The 23,924-nt window shown below is 35.8% G+C and overlaps 1 protein-coding gene across 2 annotated transcripts in view; it reads right to left on the bottom strand.

Moving 5' to 3' along the window:
• MPP7 (MAGUK p55 scaffold protein 7) overlaps positions 1–23,924 on the bottom strand; it is a 150,109-nt gene that overhangs the window by 34,129 nt on the left and 92,056 nt on the right. For both annotated transcript variants that reach the window (XM_058831589.1, XM_058831590.1), the window contains 4 exons: positions 11,778–11,909; positions 3,735–3,816; positions 2,547–2,632; positions 655–729 (listed from right to left, as the gene is read on the bottom strand). In XM_058831589.1, the coding sequence (XP_058687572.1) occupies positions 655–729; positions 2,547–2,632; positions 3,735–3,816; positions 11,778–11,909 (375 nt within the window). The remainder of the gene's footprint in view (positions 1–654; positions 730–2,546; positions 2,633–3,734; positions 3,817–11,777; positions 11,910–23,924) is intronic.

The raw sequence follows: 23,924 nt of genomic DNA, 5'->3' as shown, positions 1-23,924 counted from the left end.
TTCTACTGTTCAAAACCATTGAACTAAATAACATAAATATTTACTGCTGCAAAACATCCTTATGGATGTCTAGCATGGGAAATTCATATGGGAATGTTCAACGCATTGCTTCTGCAACTACAGTCTCAATGGAGCCAAGGCTCTGTGACTCAAGGCAAGCAGGATTTGCAGGTGTACAGTGTGCCCATATGAGGAACAGAGGAGAAAATACTGTTGAACGAAGATACTATCAAGTGTCTTCTACCTAGTGAACAGTGGAAGGAGTACTTGGAACTAAGCCAGGTCCTTGCAGAAGGTGGAAGATTACATGTCAGCTGCACAGCTGAGAGTTAAGGCTCAAGAAACATGCTATACCCACTCATAAATTCAGCACCTGTATATTGAAGTGTACAATGTGCTATGTGCTAATATATATTATATATATATTATATATTATATATTATATATTATATATTATATATTATATATTATATATTATATATATATACTATTAGCACATATATATATATATATATGTGCTAATATATATATTGTCATGTTACAAAAACTGAGTCCACAGGTATAAATCACATTCTTGGTACTGTCATCCAAGCAAAAAATACATATCCTCAGCATAACAGTTAATGTGGTGGCTTCTGAAATAGTCTTGCTTACCTTGCCTTCCTTCATTGGCATCTCTTCCTTCACACTGGGTATAATTTTAAATGTAATGGCTCCTTGAGACTGAGCCTGGTGAACATTTGAAAAGAAAATACACCGAGAATTAAGCTATACAATTCAAAGAAATTTAGATTTCTTAGAAATCTTTAGAAGAAAAAGAAATCCAAATGAACTTAAAAGAATATAATGAACCTATCCTCTCCCAAACATGATCTCTAGAGTTTGACAGCTTTGCTTAACCAAACTTTGTATTACAAAAATTAAAATACCCACTTGAAATGCTTGGGTTTATCTGTTTCTCGGTGGGGCAGATGAACTGTTAAAAACTGGGACCTGCATAATTCAGAGGTCCCACTCCTGTACTGAAGGCAGGAGAAAATGTTACAGCTTTTTACAGTATGCATACTAGAAGCAACTTCTGGACTCCTGGCACAGTTTGGACATCCCTGGAAAAACAGAACTAACATTTCATTTTTCAAAGAAAAAAATTATAGAAAAATTCAAACAGGCTTGTGCCATATTTATCATACAGAGCTATTGGGGGGATTTATTCGCTTGGCAACTTTAAGAAAGTAGAAAAGAAAAACATATTTGAATAGACTATGTGTACTAAATGGAAAAAAAAACCTCTGCTATAAATCTTAAAACAAGTTAGCCATCATCAACCACCTCATCCATTCATCTTTCCCTATATCCCACTTTAAAGTGTGTCTGGCTGCATTTTACTTATTAACCACAGTATATATTCCCACTGCCTCAGTGACATTTTGCTATTGAAGGAAGTGCTAATCAGTTGGAGGCTATGCTACTATTGCATGCAGCCGACAAGTTTCATAAAATGAGTAGAGTGCAACAGACAGCCAACGATTTAAGCAAAATGGAAACAGGCCTGTCCACTACTAAGTGAGACATTCTTCTGCTGGCATGTCTGCAATCCAAGGCTCACTGTTTGACAGGCAGCAGCCAAAGTCTTATTTCACCCACCGTAGGACTGGAATCAATAATTTTGTTACTTTTGAAAAAAGCTCTAACTAGATTTTGATGTTTATACTGAACCTCAAAAAGGTAAATGGGGAAATTGTTCACACCTTTTCTAGTGGTATTTTGTTTCTAGACATTTTAAAATATTAATTTTTGAAGGAAACTATGGTTCTGCAGGGAACATGAAACCATAAAGCAAGAATGCATATCAGCAGGCTAGCACTTGAATGATCTTGGTTACTGAACCAAAACTGTGAGACAGCTGCCCAATTCAGCAGGACAGCAAGGCATTTATGTATATAGAAATGCCTACAGCATGAATGACGGAGCTGTCATGACCCTCATCAATGTCTTTGATGTAAAAATATTAAATATTTCTGGAAAAGTCTAAATTACTAAATTTGCAATAATGTTCCAGTAATGAGAAATCGGGCTGGCTTTAGAGACTGTACAGTTCAGAAGAGCGCAGACAGAAAAATATATATGGCTATATACTGTAAATCTATGTCATATAAAATCTTCATATACCAGTTATACAGTCTATCTAGTACCTCTGTTATTAATTGACACATGGAGTGATGTGTATTAATGAATACATTTAAAACAATTTGAATTCCACAGGTCATGGCGGGCCTTAAAAACTGTAGATTATAAACTGAAGTCTGCAACATTCTGCAACATATTTATGGCAATATTACAGTCTTTAACTCTTTACAAGTAATCTATGATTACATATATATGTAATGCATATAAAATCACACTATAAGAAAGATTTGTAAATGATGGCACTGGTAGAAAAGCCATTATAGTAGAATATACGTTTTATAAGAAATACAGTAGAAATCTTAAGTCTCATTACTTTTCCTTGACTCTCCTAAATTAATTTTAAAATTTTTGGTATTTACCAAAATGTGTATTATTTCTTCAGGCTTTTTATCATCTACGGGAATCCCATTGACTTCCCTCAGTTCATCACCGACATGAATAAGCCCTACAGAAGAAAAAGAGAAGTTGTGAAATTGTAGCTATGTATTACAAAAAAACCTGCCATTAACATTCAGCTTGTTTCTCCCTTGTTCATATACATTTAGCTCCAATTTTCATACACTTAAAGCTCTAAATTAGAAACAGGAATATATGGTGAACATAACAGGTCCTCTCAGCCAAATTTGATAAATTGGTTGGTGAACTTACTTCCCTATCTTCCTTCTAAAAATTAGTACCAACTTCTCTACAACTTCTCCAGACTTTCATGCAGATGTTTGAAAAATATTCTGTGCCAATTCTTTTTCCACTCATACTACTTTCTTACTGCTACACAGCTGCAAGTAGTTTAAAGAGCACTTAGGCTGGAAGTGCTAATTTGTGGTACAAATGCTCGCTAATCTGTCTATCTATCTATCTATCTATCTATCTATCTATCTATCTATCTATCTATCTATCTATCTATCCATCCATCCATCCATCCACCCATCCATCATCTCTCTTTCTCTCATTACTCCATTACTGCATCTCAGAGTGAAATACAGCTGGCCGAGATTTTCTTCAGTGAAAAGAGACACCTCAGTGTATGATTCAGGACTTCTTGCTAAAGTTTTTGCAGACACTGAGCATCCCAAAGTAAACAAGGATGTGCTGTTATTTTGAGAACTACCACCTGAAACTCCAAATGGATGTCCTAATATAAAATGATGTCAGCACCCCGAGTTATTCCATCAGCAGGTTGGCATATGCCATCATGGTGTGACTCTTGGGGTGTCTGGCACAGGGACAGGAGTAGGACTTGATCATCTTGATGGGTCCCTTCCAACTGAGCATATTCTATGATTTATAAACAGATGTCATCAACTGGAAACAAACCATGATATATATAAAAACCCCTCTGTATCCACTAACTCAAAGATACCTTGCTGCAACCGAACTGAGGAAAAAAAAATCAGCATACTTTCAGCAATACTGAAATATCACTTTGGAAAACTGACCAGAGGCCAAATACTTCTGTTTGTGATAGTAGTGTATTTAATTTCGACAAAGTATGCCATTTTATCTCATCTAGTTGTGAGCTCTTGAATGGCTAGTGCCAAACACCTTACCACTTCTATCTGCAGCTCCTCCACGCATTATCCTGGCCACCACAATTGCACCAGTATGTTCATCCCTTTTAATAGTAGCTCCCTTGGATTAAAAAAAAAAAAAAAAGGAAAAAGAAAGTTATCTGGTTAATCTTTTTAATCATTTTAATACACTGCACTAAAAAACATTTGCTACATAAAACTGCAAAAAGCTGACATATTAGTATGTGATTAAGCCAAAAATGATACTTGCTTATGAAAAGAATATACAAAATATGTTGCTTTATTTCTGTCCTCTTATAATGTGTCTTCTTTTTCAATCAGAAGAAGCTCATGCATTCTATGAGTACACAGGTTTAAAGAAAAAAGGACAATGATGAAAGAAGTTTACTTTTCATAATTGCTGCACTTTATGCTCAGAACTGGCTGTGCACCTTTTTCCTTTACAGTGTTATCAATAAAAAAATACACATTTGAGAAGTGCCCCTGAATGTTGGGGCTCACCTCAAACACTCACAGGACAGAAATGCAGAGGAAGGGAACATTTCCTGAGTTAGTCATGGCTGTTTTCATACATTACACATAGACAGCACAAGGCACTGAGGTAAAATGGCTTTGTGTAAATTTCCAGTGAACAGCTGTCCAGATGAGAAAAATGCCTTTGTAACAAGAACTGTGAGTGCGCACTGAAAAGAAGCACAAGGTGATGGGGAAGCAGCAGGCAGCAGCAGTGCCAAGTGAGAAGGGATGTGGAGGTGCAGAGCTGCTGCCTCAAATGCAGTGCCAGTCCTTTCAGGCAGAACTGGAGGGGAGAGGGAGGAAACGTCCCTGTTCTGGGAGACAGAACAACAATGGGGATTTTAACCAGGTAAGTCATACTGCATGATCACCCCAAAAAGGTTACTTGATCCAGTATTTTTAAAAAACAACAGAAGAAAACCACATGCCTTGTCTATCAGGTTTTTAACTGCACACGGTTATTTTCCCATATTAATGTAATTACTTACCTGCAATAGCTCTAACATTGTTAATCAACAGAGATATTAAGGACTCTGTCAGGCAAGTCAACTTTCTGAAAATATTTTCATATTCCATATGAACATATTTACATATTTACAGTTAGTGAATGAACAGTATTACTTCACCTCTGAGTGCTATGTGCACTCTGCCATCACTGGTTAAAATTTCTTTCTATCAGAGAAGGGTTGTGCTTCTCTGCAGTAAGGTACATAAGTACTTTTTAAGGAAGTTCTTTGAATGATTTAATGGCTTTTATAGCTACTTTGCTATATTTGTTTAGAATAAACATGAACATTATATTTATCAATACTTCAATTTTTAAGTGTTTCATGAACCTAAAGTTGAAAATTGTACAAATAACAGAGCTGAGATTTTTCTACAGTTAGCAATTTCACTGACTGTAAATAAACTTGTTTCCCTCTACCTCTAAGATGGAAATATAGTACCAGTCACAAAGACAAAAAATGGGAGATTGATTGATATTTTTATATGCAAGTTGCATTTATTGCAAATAGAGAAAAATTAAAACAGTCACCATTCACTTTGCTCAAACTTCAACAGCAGTTATCACTCCAAAGCAAAATTGATGTGCTATGTTTGTGCATTTCGTTTTACATTCTAAATTTATTAATATGAAATTCTATCTATAAGTAAACTAATTCTGCAATTTGCCAGCCTTATTCTTAGGTATTGTTTATTATGCAATTATATCAGCATGCACTTGTTTGCATTACAGTTTTGAATTAGTCTAAGAGTTTCAAAAATACAGATTTAGCTGCAGCTAATCTCACTTTAAAAACTCATTACTAGACTTCTGTGCAGAAAAAAACTGTACACCACTACAAATATATGAAACAGCCTTAACCTCCCTAACTTATATCTCAATATTAAGTTATGACCTTGCAGCAACAACTACTAATTTGAAGTTCATAATAATAGTACCTGGAATGTTTTAACTATTTTAAAGTAAAAAGGATGTTGTTGGGATTTTTTTCTGAATATATCCATCCAAAAGAAAAAAAAGCAGCATTAGGATGCTAGAGGCAAATATAAATACAGGACATTTCCATTATACTGTCCATACAAAACAGGCTCTCCTAATTAATGAAGGAAAAAGCCCTCATCAGAAAGGCTTTATGCCTTTTACCTATAAGTCAACACCATGAAATGCCACCAAATTCAAAAGGCAAGCAATGACTGACAGGCTTCCCCTGTGATCATCCACTACCCCAGCACCACACTGATGTCTGGGAAGTGTTTCACTTTGCCAGGCTTTTTAGACAGATGCTAGAAAAATATCTGTGTGCAAAGACCACACTATTGACCCAGACAGCATCTGGATGTAACAATAAGGCTCCTGTCCAAGTGGAACTTCATGCTCTATGTGATTATCACTACTGGCACAAAATGAATTTTCCTAGCACAGATTATATATCTGAAAGATGGTTCCACAAAGATAACAAGTAAATTGGAATTTTCATACAAAGGACAAAAACAAGCTCAAAATGGCAGAAAAATTATTTAACCAAAGTTTGCTCACTGTCAGTATCTCCTCTGTGGCAAACCCAAACTGAATGGGCAGGTCCATGAAAAACACTACTTGAGTTTATGTATTTGTACCTTTAGTACACAAATGAAAAAAGGGGTTCTATAAATTCCACTTTCCTCCCAATTTAGAACTCTTAAATCATCAAATACAAGTGGATTTCTTTTTGAAAACCTGAAGAGCTGATTTTCTGAAAAAGCAGCTTCTCTTGCACTGCTGCCAGTCCCGCTTAAACTACGAGGTATATATAATCTGGCAAGAAATTCTCCTTATATGATGTTCAGCTCCAGTACTTTCAGTTACATGTGCAGTGCAGCTCCTCATTTAGAGCTTTAAAAATGGAAGAAGGTTAGACTGGACCTTGAGAGCTGGAAAATATTTTCAGTGTTGTGAGCCAAAAGTGTAAGTTACCCTAAATGAGACGTATACAGATGTAATAGCATAGCTCAGTTTAAAATACTTCTAAAGGGAAAAATAAGGAGTTTGGGAGCCATATGGTGATCAGACTGAGAAAATGCTTAAAGGTATACCATACAAAAGCACTAAAAATAATACAAGCTCCTCCAGCATGTTTTTTTCACTGTTTTTTAGTTGCTTTTTCCCCCCGTTTTTAATGTAGTACCACTCGTGGGGAAGCTTTGCTTAGGGTTTCACAGATGTGAGCTTTATTAGTTCATCCATTTATCTGCTGGTTCCAGGCATTTTAAGTCTGTATTTTTAAGGAAAGAAAATCTAGCCTGTAAAATAAATAACTAATAGGAGAATTTGAAACATCAGTAATATTGTTGCATATCTCTCTGTTAAACAAAAGCACATGCAGATGATAAATGCAAATAAATACTTCAATAAACCTTATTTTAATTCATTCTCTACTGAAAGTGCAAATACAAGTATCAGTTATCCACCTTACAGTGAGGAGTTATTTAAAAGTTGATGTCCACTTATATGTAGACTATAGCTAACCCTACATCCAAATGAATCCAAAAAAACAGCTAGGTTCATCCGCTGTTGTGAACTGAACTACAGGGACTAAGAGTGGGAGGTAAGTGAAAGCTGTTGCATCTACATGGACAGAATGCAACAAATGTCTCCTTTAAGTCACTAAAATTCATTTCAACCAAGTTCAGCTATGGAAATCACAATACATGGTTCAATTTAGGTGTCCAGGCTACTTCTGTAGCTACTTCTTTTCATTAAGTCGGGAAACTTAAACAGACGGCATGGGTCATTCTCTGGAGCTGACTATTTTTCTCTTGTCTATAGACATGGCATGACATGCAGGTTAGTTTTCAAATGACCAGACCTATGTGAAATGTGGTTTTGTGACAAAGAAACAACCATCCTAATGTGAAGAAGCATCCTATTCAGAGTAATAGCTGTAACAAACCTGGAGCATTACATTTGGAAGCTGAAAGTAGTAGGCCAGGTACTGAACCCCTGTAGTTATTCATCTCAGACATCAGGAATGTTAACTAGGAACAGGGCTGTGGCTCAAAAAGCCTTGGAGAAGTAGGCATAAGTTAAAACTCTCCAAGCTCTCTGATAAAAAACCCAACCATGGACAGGTGAATTCTGGATTGTCTCTGAAAAGAGATGTTTCTACTTCTCTTTATGTAAGGTTCAGAGATGTTCCAAATTTCTTTGTTAAAACAAAACATCCAAAAACAATTTCACCTTGCTTGAGGGAGATACTGTTGGAATAGCATTTGCTAACAGACCATTAAAAACACCCCAAGCCCAATACTGCAGAAGGATTAACAAAAAGTTTAAAACACCTCTCAAAAAACTGGGGGAAAGTTCAGCACCAACTTCTGAATTGATGAAATCTGGCAAACAGAAGGCCCTCCTACAACCATGTGTTTCTTTCTCTTTTGAAATGATTACTCCTGGGAACTCAGGCTTCATTAATACATGATTAACGCCAGCTAAGAACATTTGTGAGGTGCTTAACTCAGAGAAAAGCATGAACAGGAGCACAAGAGGAAACGTGGTGCAGTTTTATGTAAAAATGGTCACTAGGTTCATTCCAAAGAAGTTAACAGTGCCTAATAGCTTCACAGTGAGTACTGTTGAAAGTCATCCAAAGGAAATGCAATTCTGAATGTCCAGGGTGCGCAACTGCTGTAAAGCTCGTGGCTTTGCAGGAAAACAATCTCTACTGCTTGGGTACAAATAGAATATGAGCCTGTGTCTGGAGTGGAAGAAAAGTTCACAGAGCTCGGTATCTTCAAGTCAAGAAATGAGACAATCTCTGCCCCAGTAAAAATATTGTATAGTACCTCCAATCTCAAGCTCAGTCACTTCTAAAAGTAGAATCCTGATATAATGTTGCACATGGAAGTCAGACTTTTTGACTGGAGAAGAGTGAATGGATTAACAAAACAAGTAGAGACTCTTTGGTCTCTACTAAGAATATCCAAGACTTCAGAGCAAGCACTGAAGGAAAAGACATTAAAAAGACATGGAAATAAATAGTAAATGAAATTATAATTAGTTTAGTAAACATAGATCATGGTATATCTTCCTTTAGTAAAATAACTTTGAGAAGCATAAACACAGTAGATCTACCATACATAGTATAAGCCTGTCTCCAGTTACTCTGCCATACCATATGTAGGTAAGACCTTATCTGAATTACTATCCATGTTTCTTCTCATCCCCACCTTAGGGGAAAAAAAATCTAGAGAAGACAAAGACACAAATAATAGGCTATGTACTGTGGTGATGGTGTCATAATAAGTCACTATAAATCTGACACAAAGAAATTAATGTTTGACGTGAACATGAATTATATTAAAATGCATAGATAGTGTATTATGGAAGAGGAAGAGGACACTATATTCTTTGAACTCTTCTTTGAGAACAAGTAACAGGACTCATAAGTTCTTCTCTAACAAAAATAAAACATCAAGATAGGCACAGGATCTGGAAAGATCACAAATACAGTTTTCCTACACAGACAAAGTAAAACTTTAGATATGCCAGAGATTCCACATATCCAGTTAGTCTGCTCCAGTGCTGGACTTTCCAACAAATGGACTACTTGTATTAATTCATAATCTACATGTCCCAGGGCGGTACTTTGTGACCATTGCTGTGTGTTTTAGCATCTTTTACTTCTGAGGAGTTTGACTTAATTGTCCTTGTGAGCTCCCTACCCCTCCCTACTTGTATGCTGCAGTTAGCCCACCCTTTGCCTCTTCCTAATAAAAGTTCAATGACAGATTGAATTTTAAGGCTAGTTTCACTTTGGTAAATAAACAAAGCTGTCTTAAACTAGAGAAATTAGTTTGCTCACATGTTTTATATTTTCCATGGCTGCTGTCACTTCTAGTAAAAGATCTAAACCCCTGCTCTTTTACCTCTGTAATACAAGAGTTGTATCAAGTGTGGAGTTAAGAGAGTGTACAGGTTTTGGCAGGGTTAATTTCCTTCATGGTAGCTCCTATGGTGCTTTGTTTTAGATTTGTGATGAAAACAGTGCTGATAACACATGGATAATTTAACTAGTGATGAGCAGTGCTTACACACTGTCAAGGCTCTTCTGCTCATCACCCCACAGGTGAGGAGGCTGAGGATGCACAAGGAGCTGGGAGATGACAGGACTGGGACAGCCAACCCCAAGTGATCAGAGGAATATCCTACACCATGTGCTGTCATGCTCAGCAACAAAACTGGGGGAACAAACAGGAAGAGGGGGATGTGTGGATTGATGGGTTTTGTCTTCCCAATAAACAATTACAAGTGATGGAGCCCTGCTGTCCCGGGAATGGCTGAACACCTGCCTGCCCAGGGGAAGTGGTTAATGAATTCCTTATTTCACTTTGCTTGCACATGCAGCTTTTGCTTTACCTATTGAACTGTCTGTCTCAACCCATGAGTTTTCTCATGTTCATCCTTCCGATTCTCTCCCCCATCCCACTGGGGAAAATGAGTGAGTGGCTGTGTGGGGCCGAACTGCAGGCTGGGCTTAAATAGACACACAGGTATCTGGAAGAGCTCAATGTCCCACTGGAGTGAGGAGGCAAGAGTGGAATTTGAGGAACAGTCCAAGGATAACCTTTAGCTTAAGCAACTGTTTTCTTTAGGAGACCTTAAAATCTAAAAAGCCAATATACAATGTATATATTTTATATAAGTTTTCAGAAAATATCTGAGTTTCATTTTACAGTTTACTATTATGCAATCCATTTTGAGATACTATTAACTTATGATATTGAACAACTAAATCTTAGTAATGATTCATGTTTGGAATATCAAACTATGTAAGTTAAGATTTTATTAAACTTTTTCTGCCAAAAAAATAGGTGTTATAATTAACACTAAAAATAGGCTCCTCAATTAGACTTCATTTCATACTGTATGTTCAAATCTCCATATACCTTTTGGAAAGAATAATCTTTCTGATACTAAATCCTAAAGCAAGCTTGTTTTCTTTCTCAAATAATTTCTTTGATAAAAAAATACAAAAATCTTAAAGTTGTTATTCAAATATTGGAGGAAAAAATATTTAGTATGCTAAAACAACATAATAACTTTCCATATGGTCAAACTTGCAATTGTGCCCATGGGTACCTACAGTGAGTCAATAAGAAAACTCATTTCTTGTTTATTTATGCCAGAAATCCATCAACAATTAGAGTGATAGTAAGACACCTACTGTGGAACAAACTATCCCTGTATGTCTAACAGAAGCAGGCAGCTCTCTCCCACTGTCATTTCAAGTACAGAATGATGACCTTCTCAAATAAATCTGCAAGTATTTCTCCAGGATGGCTGTCCATTAAAACAAATATTCAGTATAACATAAAAAAAAAGCTCTTACTGGTTTGCAGGACAGAAAGAACATAGTTAAATTTTATAAAAGATGGCTCCCACTCTACAGCAAATAAAAAGAAACAAATCAGTAAAGCATTTTAATATTCTTGTAATACAACCTAGGTTTAGTCCTTTCATTTTTCCAGATATCCCCATGAAGATATTAACTTTCTAGTATTCATAATGCAAAGTACAACAACAGACATTTTAAATTTGCCCAGATTTCAATTCAAGTATTTTAAAATATGTTTTCATGCTTTCTTTTCAGTTTATTGAAAGGTCATGTTTTTTTACATGAATGCTAACAGGCACAGTTCAAAACACAGGTCAAGATTTCTTTGGGGATTCATTCTCTGTCTAACATTTTAAAGTAAGTTCATGATTTGAATTCAAGATAAAAGACAAATATATATTATGATCTAAATGCTCAGACTGGCCCACATATATAATGCTTAAACACCATGATAATCATTCACTGATGATGATTATTCATTTCATATGCTTTACTAATAAGGACTGTGAATGGAAGTCACAAGTGTATTACTTAATGTTATGAATAACTATGTGTAATATCTGTCTATCCATGTTTCAAGTTAATATCACCCATTTGTGTTCATAAAAAGCACTCCCCACCCTGCACGCAAACACAAAACCCCAAACCAAAAGACAGGGTTACCTACCAATGGTTCCCGGTTTTTGACGAGCCTAATTATTTTAACTGAATCTTCTTCTTCATCTATATCATCAGGCATGGGGGGCAAGACAGGATCATAGTTCTTCTGAGCAACAGTATCATGTACAGACAGCAAAGCCTGGAAACATTAATAGTCAGTACATTATTTGGCATCTGAAAAGTTTAGGGAAGGGACAGCAGATGATAGTATTCATTCCCTGACTCTACCACTGTGATACGAGTAGATTAAATGTAATTCTTGTATACAATTTTATTTCATTTCAAACTGATGAAACAACTCCACAAAGAACATGTTTCCATATATATAATGTATGCAACTAGTAAACTGTGGATGGAGAACTGTGTCTTCATATGCCTTGCATGCTAGCTTGAAATTATAAGAACTATGAACAGGAGAAAACCTTAGTCTCCAAAAGTAAGTAAATAATTATACTTGCAGTATAAAGTTTATTTGATACAGTAGGCAGTCCTGTGAAACAAATAAACAAAATAAGCACTTTCCAAGACTTCTGTTCAAGCACAGAATGTATAACATGAAGCTGTTGTCCAACCATTCCCTTCACAAGAACTCTGAAAACTTACCTGGTTACTGGATTCCTTTCATGTGAGCCTCAAATTATCTAAGGAATTTTTAATTTATTATGGAATTCATAACTGAGATTCAGGAACATACTACTGAAGAAATTTGCTTTAGTCAGGAGCTTATCAAACACCTGTTGCACGTCTTTCTTTCCTCTTTTCCTTCTCTATTGCTTCACCTATTTGTGCATAGCTTGCAAAATATAATTTTCAAAGAAAAGCCTAACAAAGATTGACAAAAGGTTCCATCTTAAAAATAAAATAATTTATGAACTTTCAGGAAATAAGAATCCTGAAAGGCAAAGGAAATTAGAAAGCTCATTCTCCTAAGGCTCAAAAAAAATCTCAGTGATAAAATTCAGTTTTTTCTAGATACCGAACTCCTAAAGTTCTTTTCTGTTTTGAAAAGTCTTCATTATTTTTAATACCTGTACATTGGTGAAAAATGGTTAAGTAATGCTTCAGCTTTTGTAGTGAAAACTGTACATCGTACCACAAATAACATTAACAGCCATATGCATAATCCTATCTACTGCTTTGTTGCTTCTGTTTTCAAATAGCTTCCTCTCAATACGTGACTATTTAACAGCCTTTCTAAATAAAGGACAGAAAATGGCTACATTTCTCTGATGCCAGTTAACTTGCTACTTAGTAATAGATGGTCAGTATTTAACTGAGTACAGGAATGACCAGAAACTCTATGTTCTCAAGGGTAATACGACTGGTTTTAAAAAGCACGACACTTTCATTATGCTGTTTACTGAATGGAGGAAACTTTTAACAACAAAAAATTTCCACAAAAATGCTACAAGCTACCATGTCAAAAGCTGAAGGCAAAGAACATATGGTAATCTTCAAATTCTGAAGTGTAAATTTAAACTTAGTGCTTCAACAAAACAAACAAAGACACAGGAAGATCATGATAAATTACTATTGTTTTACTAATCTTTATACACATGGTACAGTTTAATAAAAACACTTTAACACATTAATTATTTCTGGTTTTTTTCCCAATACACAGTTATGAATTTACACTATTTACCAACAGAAATTATCATCTCCCTTCAACAAACTATCAATTTTACTTTAGATACAAGGTAAAAACCTCAGGCTAGCAATTATGGATCCTCCTGGAAATGTTTATTGTGATGCATTACATATGTAAAAGCCATGCAATCACATGCAGTCCTCTAAGAGGTATATGAAATATCAAAGATACACTAAAACAAAAGGAGTGTTTGCTTTTACTTCAGGCTACCTACAGTTAAGACTTCTAAAACTAGTCTTCTGCAATTACATTTTTCCACATAAAGCTAGGGCACATTCATGGACTGGTTCAATTTAATGAGGTTCTATATTGCAGTTTAAAAACAATCAGGCAAATAGAGAAAACAGATGAAAATAATATAAAGCACCATTTCCAGAGTAAAAGGCAGACATTTAAAACATGTTTAAAAGAACCTACCCTTGACAATGGAACTTGCAAAACCAATTCTGTCCACTTCTACACTGAATTATGCCACCAGTGTTAATAAGACACTTCCCTGATCAGGCTAGATCAGGCTCCTGGCCACTGCACACAGAACAACGATGCATCCTAAGTGCTACAAACCAATACCAATCAATGCCTGGTATTTATGGTGATTTTCTTCACTTGAACTTCACAGCAGCTAGAATGTATCAACTCATTCCTTTCTTCTCCCAAGTCTTTCTTCTCAGTTAAGCTTTCAGAAGAGCTTCTGTTATCACAAACTTGTTTATGATATATGGTGAACATGCTAATATCTTTCTTTCTTGTCTTCTACTGCTGCTTCTTTTAACATACTACTCTCTGTCCACTGCAGCTGCCGTGAAATAGCAATCAGCAAAGACTGGGCAATAACTAATTTGCAAGCAAAACTTCAAAAGCCATTTTGATTTCACTTAACATGTTCAACTCTAAGTGATCACTCTGTCCTTGAGAGCCCTTCTGTATGTTTTGAACACAAGAAGAAACTGCTGTATGCACAGATCTTCAGTAGAATCTTTGTAGCATTCAACTAATATAGTCTAAAAAACTATGTGTGAGACTAGATGTGTATAGAGAAGGTTAGGACTTTTTTAAAAAAACAAACAAATTGCAAGTGCCAAGAAATAAAACTTGGATCCTAAGATGAACAAAATTTATCCAGAATAATTGTGCAGCAAATGCATGAGGCAATGCTAAGATAGCAATGCTTCTTTTAGTATATAAGAAGTGAAGAACTTACTCATTTCCATGATACTCATTTCTTAACTCTCACAGGAAACTGCATAAAGGGCATACAATTATTTTTTTTTTAGTTCTTTGGTTTTGTTTTCAAATACACAGCTCTTCAGAACTATGTACATAGGATCCGAGATTTGGGTCATGTATATTTAAGCACCTCTGGAGAAAAATACTTTATTTCAGCTCTAAGTTCTATGCTTATGATTCACTAATGTAAACATGGTCTGCATTTAGAACTTGAAAGAAGGTATGATTCAAACTCTTGCACTACCTAAATATAAATATTGATGTTCAACTAAATTCTTAGACATGATCTAGCTGGAAATGAATACTTTCATTGGACCTCTGAAATGTCTAATAACTAGTGCTGTATTTTTTGTATTATAACTATCACTGATCATTTCACAGTTTATAAATTGAAATTTTACACTATCAACTTACATGAAGAAAATCTGACACTGGAAATGCTGTAAGTTCTTTTTCTTAAACTGTTCTGAAACTTTAAATGTTTATTTAAATTGGGAATGTTATTAATGAAAACAATTCTACACTTTGAAAAGTGTGTATCACTTAACCAGACTAATTATATTTTTTCTCTTATAAAACAAAGACAAATTTCATACTATTTTTTGCTTCTCTTTTTATTTTGAGATCTGTAAGAGTAAAAATACACCAGTAGCCCCAGATTCATGATCACAGCTCCTTTTGTTTTTTAATTCTCATTATTAAAAAAAAAAATGTCCACCTAAGCTTTATTTTTCATAGATGCTTTGTGTTTAGTAGTCTAGAAAAGCATTTTAGAAAATGGTAAGTTAAAGAAGTGAAACAGAATGGATGAATAAACAACCAGCCTCTTTCTTAATAGTACTTGGAAAAAAACATAATTAGAAATTTAAATAGTGGATAGTCATCAACAGAAACGTTTTAGCGACTCAAACCAACCTTCAGGAGAGCCAACAGCTGCACCAAGAGTGCAACACTGCCAACCCAGCAGCTGGCAACCCTGCCTGTGGAGCACATTACTGCCCCAGCAGCACAGTCAGCAAAATGGAACAAAATGGCCCATGACTGTGCTGTCCCAGTGCACAGCTTGGATCATTAGCACCAGCCACCTTCTCTGGCAGTTCAGCTTGAACTCCACCAGGTGAGAGACAGACATTTTCCCACCTCTTTGCTATGCCATAGTGCCAGTACCTGCCACTGAGGCTGGCACAGAAAAGTTTCACTTGAGGAGAAAACTAACTTTATCAGCAACCACAGCAACGTGCCCCTGAACTCACCTGGCAGAGCTCATCCTCCAGAGAGCTCTAGCTATATTATGCTTTTCTTTGAGATAAAGTTACAGAAGAAATAAAAAAAGGATGAAAATTATGGTGGAGAAAATTATTCAAGATTGGCAAGATTAATTTATGAGTAACTTGCATAAAATTAGAATGTGAGTGATGTCATCCAGCAACAGATACCAAAGAAGAAAAGCTGAAAGAGCTAGGAGAAGACTGAACCACTGAAAGAAAGACCATCAAGAGCATCAGATGGGAAGGAGAAGCACAGAAGTCATAAAAGCCAAACATGTGCAAGAATTTACAAAACAAATAAACCAGCAGAAAGCTGAAGCACTATGGTGATGGCATACAGACTCTAGCCACTGTATGGGGTCAAGCAGCCATCAGAAATCAACTGCATATGAGAATCTCTTTACCACCAGCTCTGCCTGCTAAGGGACTATGTGCAGCTCTAACAGTGATGCAAGGGTTAACAAGGGAAAAAAAAGGCAGGTGAGAACAGGCATCTCAATCAGCAGATAAGGACATTCACATTAGTTGAACTCTCCATCTTGGCTGAAGTTTGAAGTATAATCCAGAAGCAGAAGCAAGCAATAAAAGTACAGGCAGGAGAAAGTTGTGCTGCTGAAGTGGACGGAGGATAGCTAGAGTAAGAGCAAAAAATATTTTTTACAAGTTACAGTAATCACGTATCTATCAAGCAGAGTAGTAGTATAATTCTTTTGATGCTGCACTGATCTAATCACTTTCTGAGAAAAATCTGGGATGTACAAAATTCCCAAGTTAAATATATAGAGTACATAATGTTAAAAAAATCAGCTAACTTCCAGTTAAATCAGTTTGCTTTTGCCACTGAGGATCACTCACACTATTCAATCAATATAAGCAAAAACCTTTGACAGAGAGTAAAAAAAAATTAAATAAAGTCCTTCAACTCAAGCATAATTTTATGTTCATAATCAGGAAACCAGGGGGTGTGCTAAGAGGTAAAAAATTTGGGCTAATTTACTTCCTGACATCCTTCAAATGATATATTTTCCTATATGTCCTTTATGAAATATGAGAGATTAGACATTGTATGAGAAAACAGCAGTTACATATGTACAAGACACAAAATAACATTCCGTGCTTGCAAGTGTACTTGCATGCTTGCATCTGTACTTAAACTAGAATTGCCCTCTAGTTTAAGCTTGTCCAGCTGGCAATTAAATCCCTTTCTCTTCCAATCTTTGATGCAGCTGGGTCACAGCAGTGGTTCAAAATAATAACACATACTCTGTATATGTGTGGTTTTGACTTCTTCTTAATATCTATCATAGACTAATGATCTTAGCACAGCAACATCTCAGTTGGATTGATATTCAGTATATATTACTTTTTCCTCTTTACTGTGGTGGACTTTATTCATGACTATGTGAACTTCCTTTCACAAAAGGGTAATTTCCTTGCCTGAAAATGCTATTTCTTGATTTCAGATTCACCAGTCTGAACTGATGGGTTTACCTGCAGCTGGTAGCCAGACGGCAACAGCCAACAGAAAAATGAACTTTCTGATTCTTCAGATCCCCGCTTCCTCTGGCTCAATGTTCAGAGCCCCTGGAGATGCTTCCCAAGTCAAACTGTTCTCAATGTTCTCAGAAACACGCACTCCGTCCATCCATGTCATCTGGTAAAGGTGTTAATACCCTTCCAGATGAGAGCCCTATGTTTTCCCTCAGTTGTGGATAACAGCAAAAAAGGCTTCAATTTTAAATCAATAGTGAAGAATTTGAACAGTCTGTTTTATGCTAAGATAGCAATGGTCTTTACATTCACAACATGATTCATGTAGCTAAACTGTCCTTGAAGCTCTAAGCCCTGTTTAAGGGCTTAACTTTCAAGAGTACAAATAGACAGTTTTCAGAATGGAAAATGCCGAGACAGCAGCACTGTTTCAATATCTTGGCAATCCTTAATTGATTTCTTTTTTGAAAAAGTGGCAGCTTCCCAAGAATATTAAGTGTCTACAGTGGTAGCATGTACCTTTTCTTGGTTTAAAACCATCCAAAGACACCCCAAAGAAATCATATCAAAATATTAAGAAAGTAAAAGTTGCCTTTTCTAAAAGTGTCTCCAGGAATGACGCAGCCTTCATTTGACATCAACATCATGTCTAAAGTCCTCAAAAGAAAAAAATCTATTGATCCAAAAGGTGAAAAGAATCTGAATAGACTTAATTCCTTCAGAAAATAATAACATATATTCATCTATGATAAGGAGGGCTTAAATTCAGCTATAGAGTACTTATACTAGATGGGAACCTAAGCAAAAACAAAGTAGAAAAGAGACTGTTGAATGGAGAGTTCAAACACAATATGGTCCAACAAATGCAAAGGAAAAACACCACTGAAGGAAAAAGCAGCATAAAAAGTTGACATCTAAAAAAAGGGACTACTTGCTTTATATTGTGCTGTTTCTCCATTTACTTGTCCATTTCCAGTAAATGAATGGAATTACTACTTGAAAGGGATGTGATTTTATCTGTCATGACCTTTTCCTCCTCCTAAATTACTGGCTTTAGCAATGTTGCCAACTTTTATGTTCTGTATCTGAATGCTGTAGTTACATGCATGCAATTCAACATTCTTAGGTGGATGAGAGTTCGTTCCCTCATGTTGGAAAGTTTGTATATATAACCAAAGAATTTCTTTGATTTGCTTTTCAGATTTTATATTTTCTGCTGCCAACCTGCCTGGCTTCACATTTGTTTATGTTATCTATCACTTTGTTTATTTTATGTTGGCTGCTAGTGAGCATTCTCATATCCATACGTCTAAGATCGACAGACAAGTTTTGCACTGGACATGAGCCAAGTTATCACCAGATGGACCTGAGAGCATTTCCAGAGTAACATGATGGTTGTTACTTAAATATATTCATGCACTAAATTCATTCACCTCCTTTCAACCATTTTGTCTCTGTGCTTCTAATATGTTGTATATTGTTATATGTCAGCTCCTACAACAATAAGAGTGTGCCACAACTGCTTTCTGATTTTCTCTGCTTGACAGATGTGAAAAATCAAGGCTTTTCTTGCTGTTTTTAAAAGGACTATTTCGCCATTACATTTTCGGTTTTACTTACTCCATCCCAGTAACATGAACATTCCAAAAATAAAGACAGCAACATATTTTCCCAGCTCTCCTTACCCAGAAGAGTTTTCTTTATATTTTTTTTTTTTTAATTATGGGTGCAAACATAAATGGAAATCAGAAGTCAAGGTCTAAAGCTGAAAGAGTTACAAATAAAATATATTTTTCCTGCAACTTGTTGCCAAAATATGTGATGGATAGATTCCCAAAGTGGCAAATAGTTTAAAGAAACGAAACACTAGGCAGAAGGATTTCAGTCATCTGACAAAAGTCTCCCAGCACTGTCCCCCTGCCCCAGCCTCATGATTGGGATGCTCAGAACATCTATGGGCTATCTATCCATCAACCAATGTCATCAAACCATCAATGCTGTGGTCCTTGCTGATTGTTGCAGTCATTTGCATCTATTATTCATGAGAAAAAATAAGTATTTAGATCTCTCTTCCGATACTTCACAGCATGCCATCAAAAATCGAACACATTCTTGTAGGTTTACATATTAATGGTATCTGATTTTGCAAATAAGGATTACGTAGGTAACTTTTCAGTTGACATATGAAGTTCATAGTACTGCAGTTCACCGTATTAATAAATGTAAAATGTTTGTATGATAAAATCTCTTCATATACAAGCACAATTCCTACAACAGTCCTACCAATACATCTTGCAGACCACTGATGAGTAAATAGTTAAAGACTGTGGGAAATTATGCTTCCTAAACAGATACTGTAGTCTGTTTTAGCATTTGTAAGCATAAATATTTCATGAAGAGGAGAACAGTCTCCCAGGACAAGTGCAAAAGTAGAAAAGATTTGTACATCTGGAAAGACAGGTCTCTAACATGACAAGGCCAAAATGTCCCCCAAGTTCCTAGGATACAGTAGCATCCCAAATGTGGCTCAGATCTTAGCGGACCTGAAATTTGTATTTGAGTTCTTCAGATACAAAACCTGAACAGTTGTAGGCAAATCCCAACCATTTCCAGCGGAAAATGTTGACTTCGCAGAAAATACATAGCTTGGTGAAAAAGCCCTGACGGAAAATCTTCAGCAGGTCTAATTACAAAGGAAATGTTGGAAAGAAGACAAAGTTTTGATTAACTTTATTTTTATTTAATTACATGCTACATGAAATGCTTCATGAACTTTTCAAAGCAAAAATGGATTTTGTTTTATATTTTTATAGCTCAATATTTTCTTTCTGCTGATAAAAGCTTAAAATGTATGCTTCTTTAACAGAACAAGCCACACTTTGATCTGAACAGTCTATCAGGCCACTATGCAAACCTAGTAAGCCTCAGATGACAGGGATGATGGTAGCAGCAGTTGTTCATGAAATAAAGGGTAGAATTTACAAACTTCCCAGTAAATACAAGAAAACCAGAACAGGACAGACAATGTTAAAGGTATGCTTTATGTTCAATGAAGCACTATTTCTTTTTTTGAAGGAACCTAATCAAATACAGGAAGCATGTATATGAAGAACAAAGTGCCCTGGCTTCATTATCTGCAATTTTAGTTTTGCTTAACTCACGGCTCTACTCTGAAGGAAAGACAAATAAGTGAAATTAGATGAAAATGTTTACAAATGTAAAGTATTTTGCGCAACTGAAAGTCAAGTGTACCACAAATGAAGTGCAAGTAAAACAGCAAGCTTAAATCCTACTTGCAATTCGCTGGTGTATGCATCTTTGCCATTTGAAAGCAATTAAACCCCCCACCTCCCAAATTAAAACAAAGAATGTGTATTTTGTATGAAAGTAACATTCAGTCATACAACAGTCATACAAGCACAAGTAATCTTGAAGATATCTTCCAAAATTGTGTTCATTCTATGGTAATGAAAGACAAGAAAAATACTATTTGTCCACCTCTTGCTCTCTCTATGGCTATAGGTACAGTGCCTCAAAGTGACCCAAATACTTTACATTCTTGTGCACCATGAGGCACTGAATTCATTCTCAGTCCTGCTGGTCCCCTTGTTTAGGTACCTGGTTTATGTTTCAAACTAGCAGCTGGCAAACCTTCCAGCACACATAAACAGAAGCTTAAACTCCTCTGAAACAGGCAGAACCACTATTGGAAAAGCTTTGTTTCCTCCAGGTTATAAAGGTATAAAGATTCTTCAGAGTAGTTTTAGCACAGTGGCACTAACTTTTGAAATAATTATTGTTCTGCCCATTACACAAATGACCACAAAGGACATACTTTATATAATTAAAAACACATTTCATATACCCTAATAGAGATTAACTTCAATGGTAAAAAGTGCTTATTTTGATATGTAATGACCACAAATGTAATTGCTGTTATAAAGACCAAGTTAAACATTATTTAGATATGAATAATATGTCCCAAGTCTGTCTCAAAGTTAGTATAATTGGGATAACATTGTTCAATGGACTAAAAGATGGTTCATTCTTTAACAGTCTTTTTGTTTACAGCTACAGCAATAAAGTAAGTGCCTAGAATGTTAATTCCTATAGTAATTTGTTTCAGTTTTTAAAATAATTTTAAAAACAAATAACAATTATGCTCTTCTGTTATGGCATCATCACAAAAAGAACACAGCTTTTTCCAGCTTGTTAGAAAAGGAACTAAACCTAGTTATTCAAGAATGTTTTAAATTAAATGTGGAAGAAAATTTGGAAGCTTTAAAGTCTTTCATTCTTAGCTTGATCATCTGACACTTGTACATCTTCTTTCTTATAGTGTTCCTTACTAGAGCTCTGTCCTGTTGCTGACAGAGTTACTCTGGTGACCACTTCACTTCTTCCTGTTTCCATCCCTAATAACAGGTAAGACCACTTGGCTAACTTGCTTGTGACACGTTCATTAAATAACCAAAATTAAATTCCCTTTTAGGTGTATTTTGTATTAGCATCTTAAATCTTAGTCTTCCAATTATATGTTCCAATTTACACAACTGCACAACCATGAGATAAATTTTGTCTATAGAGAATTAAAAAAAAAAAGCTTAGTGCTCTCACAGCAATACTTCCAAACTCATAAAAAACCCACATTTTTATACAGACACCTCTCTCAATTGCACTGGCACCTACCTGATGCATCATAATTCTTAAAATTTTTGTCATTATTTTCAGAATTCTGTATAACTCTCCTCTTTAAAGACATTCCTTTTTGCTGTCACATAAGTTCCCTTAATTTTGCCAAATTATAAACCACTAAAGCTGAGAATACTTTTCTTTTTGCTTTTTCTTTTTAATTTCTTTATGCTATTCATACTTTGTACAAAAGCATTCAAAGAAGTGTCCTCTCTTATATCAGAAATACCATTTTTCATGTATATCCCAGCTATATTTTCTAATCTTCATGTTAAAAAGCAGCTTAAGAGTTTAACATGTCAAAGTTAAAATGATGGTAAATAACCAGGACTAAATATATTGAAACTTACATTGTTGTGTTTGTGTGTGAGGTGCATGGGCATTTTGTTTAGCTGGTTTTATTAAATTGCAATGAAATGTATACCTTGAAGACACAAAACTTATAGGTATATACATTCATGGTCAGGTCAGGCCAGCCTGCAGGCAGTGCTGTGTAGCTCTGGTTGCAATGGTGTTTGGACCTAAGCAAGGACATATTTGGGTGATTTGAAACACCAGTAGATCAGGCTTGAGTCCACCTGCTTAGCTCTCTGCAAATGTATTTCAGATTTCTGAAAGTGCAGTTTCTGCCTCATGAAATGTCTGGAGGTGAAGCCATATGAGGAGTGGATGAGGTCACTTGGTCAGTTCAGCCTGGAAGAGACTGAGGGGAGACCTCAGTGCAGTCAACAGCTTCCCCATGAGGGGAAGAGGAGAGACAGACACTGATCTCATCTCTGTGGTGACCAGTGACAGGATCTGAGGGAATGGCCTGAAGGTGTGTCAGGGCATATTTAGGTTGGATGCCAGAGGGTGGTGGGGTACTGGAACAGGCTCCCCATGGAAGTGGTCACAGCACCAAGCCTGACAGTTCAATGTATTTGGTCAATGCTCTCGGGCTCATGGTGTGATTATTTGGGTGTCCCGTACAGGAGCAAGACTTGAACTTTGATGATCCTTGTGGGTCCATTTCAATTCAGGTTATTCTATACTTGTATTTCAATGAGCTAATTTTTGCTCTGCTTAGCATTCAACTGGATTTCGGTTCTAGGGTATGGAAATACTATTCTGTTTCTTGATATCTTTAATAAGGTAAAGTAAGATTAAAGAATGCAAACCCTAAGTCCTTATTCAGTGCTGGAAATTAAAAATAATAAGTGTGGCTGGCCTGTGTCCACAGGGCTGCACAATTATATTTTAAATCCAGAACGCAAATGAAATGTCTAACACACAGTTAAACAAATCCACTTGATTTCCCAGGGCTGCATGCTCTGTTCTACTTCCAGATTTCTGTTTTCATCAGAAAAGATAAACCACAATCATTATTAGTTCATTTAATTATGGTAAGTGATGCCACATTTGAGAGTAGGAAAAGAAATACCACTCTGTAATCAGATATTTCAAGCAGTTTTTAGAAGACTAGAAATGCCCAATTTATTTTTCTTTTCAAAAGAAAATGCACCTGACAAAACCTTGGAATTACTTCTGGGACATTTTGAAAATCTCAGGTCTGATAAATATAACTGCCTCAGAGAAACTACTTTCTTCTTTATAAAACTTCTCTGTGGATGAAGATGACAAGCACCACAAACTTGTCGAAGTTTTGCTCATCAGATGTAAACACTCAGAAATGCATTCAACAAAAGAATTTTGTAATACAGAATTAAAATATAGAAATACTTATCTAATTAGGCATGATTAGAAACCTCTCCTAGCCTTTTCTGACTTGTTAACCAAACCTGTAAAGCTATAAATACATTGCTAGACCTGTCCCCTTACACCATCAGAC

Source organism: Poecile atricapillus, chromosome 2 (assembly GCF_030490865.1).
Source record: "Poecile atricapillus isolate bPoeAtr1 chromosome 2, bPoeAtr1.hap1, whole genome shotgun sequence".
Lineage (NCBI taxonomy): Eukaryota > Metazoa > Chordata > Aves > Passeriformes > Paridae > Poecile > Poecile atricapillus.
Note: the sequence above shows the minus strand (reverse complement) of the source record. Positions and strands in the feature narration are given on the sequence as shown.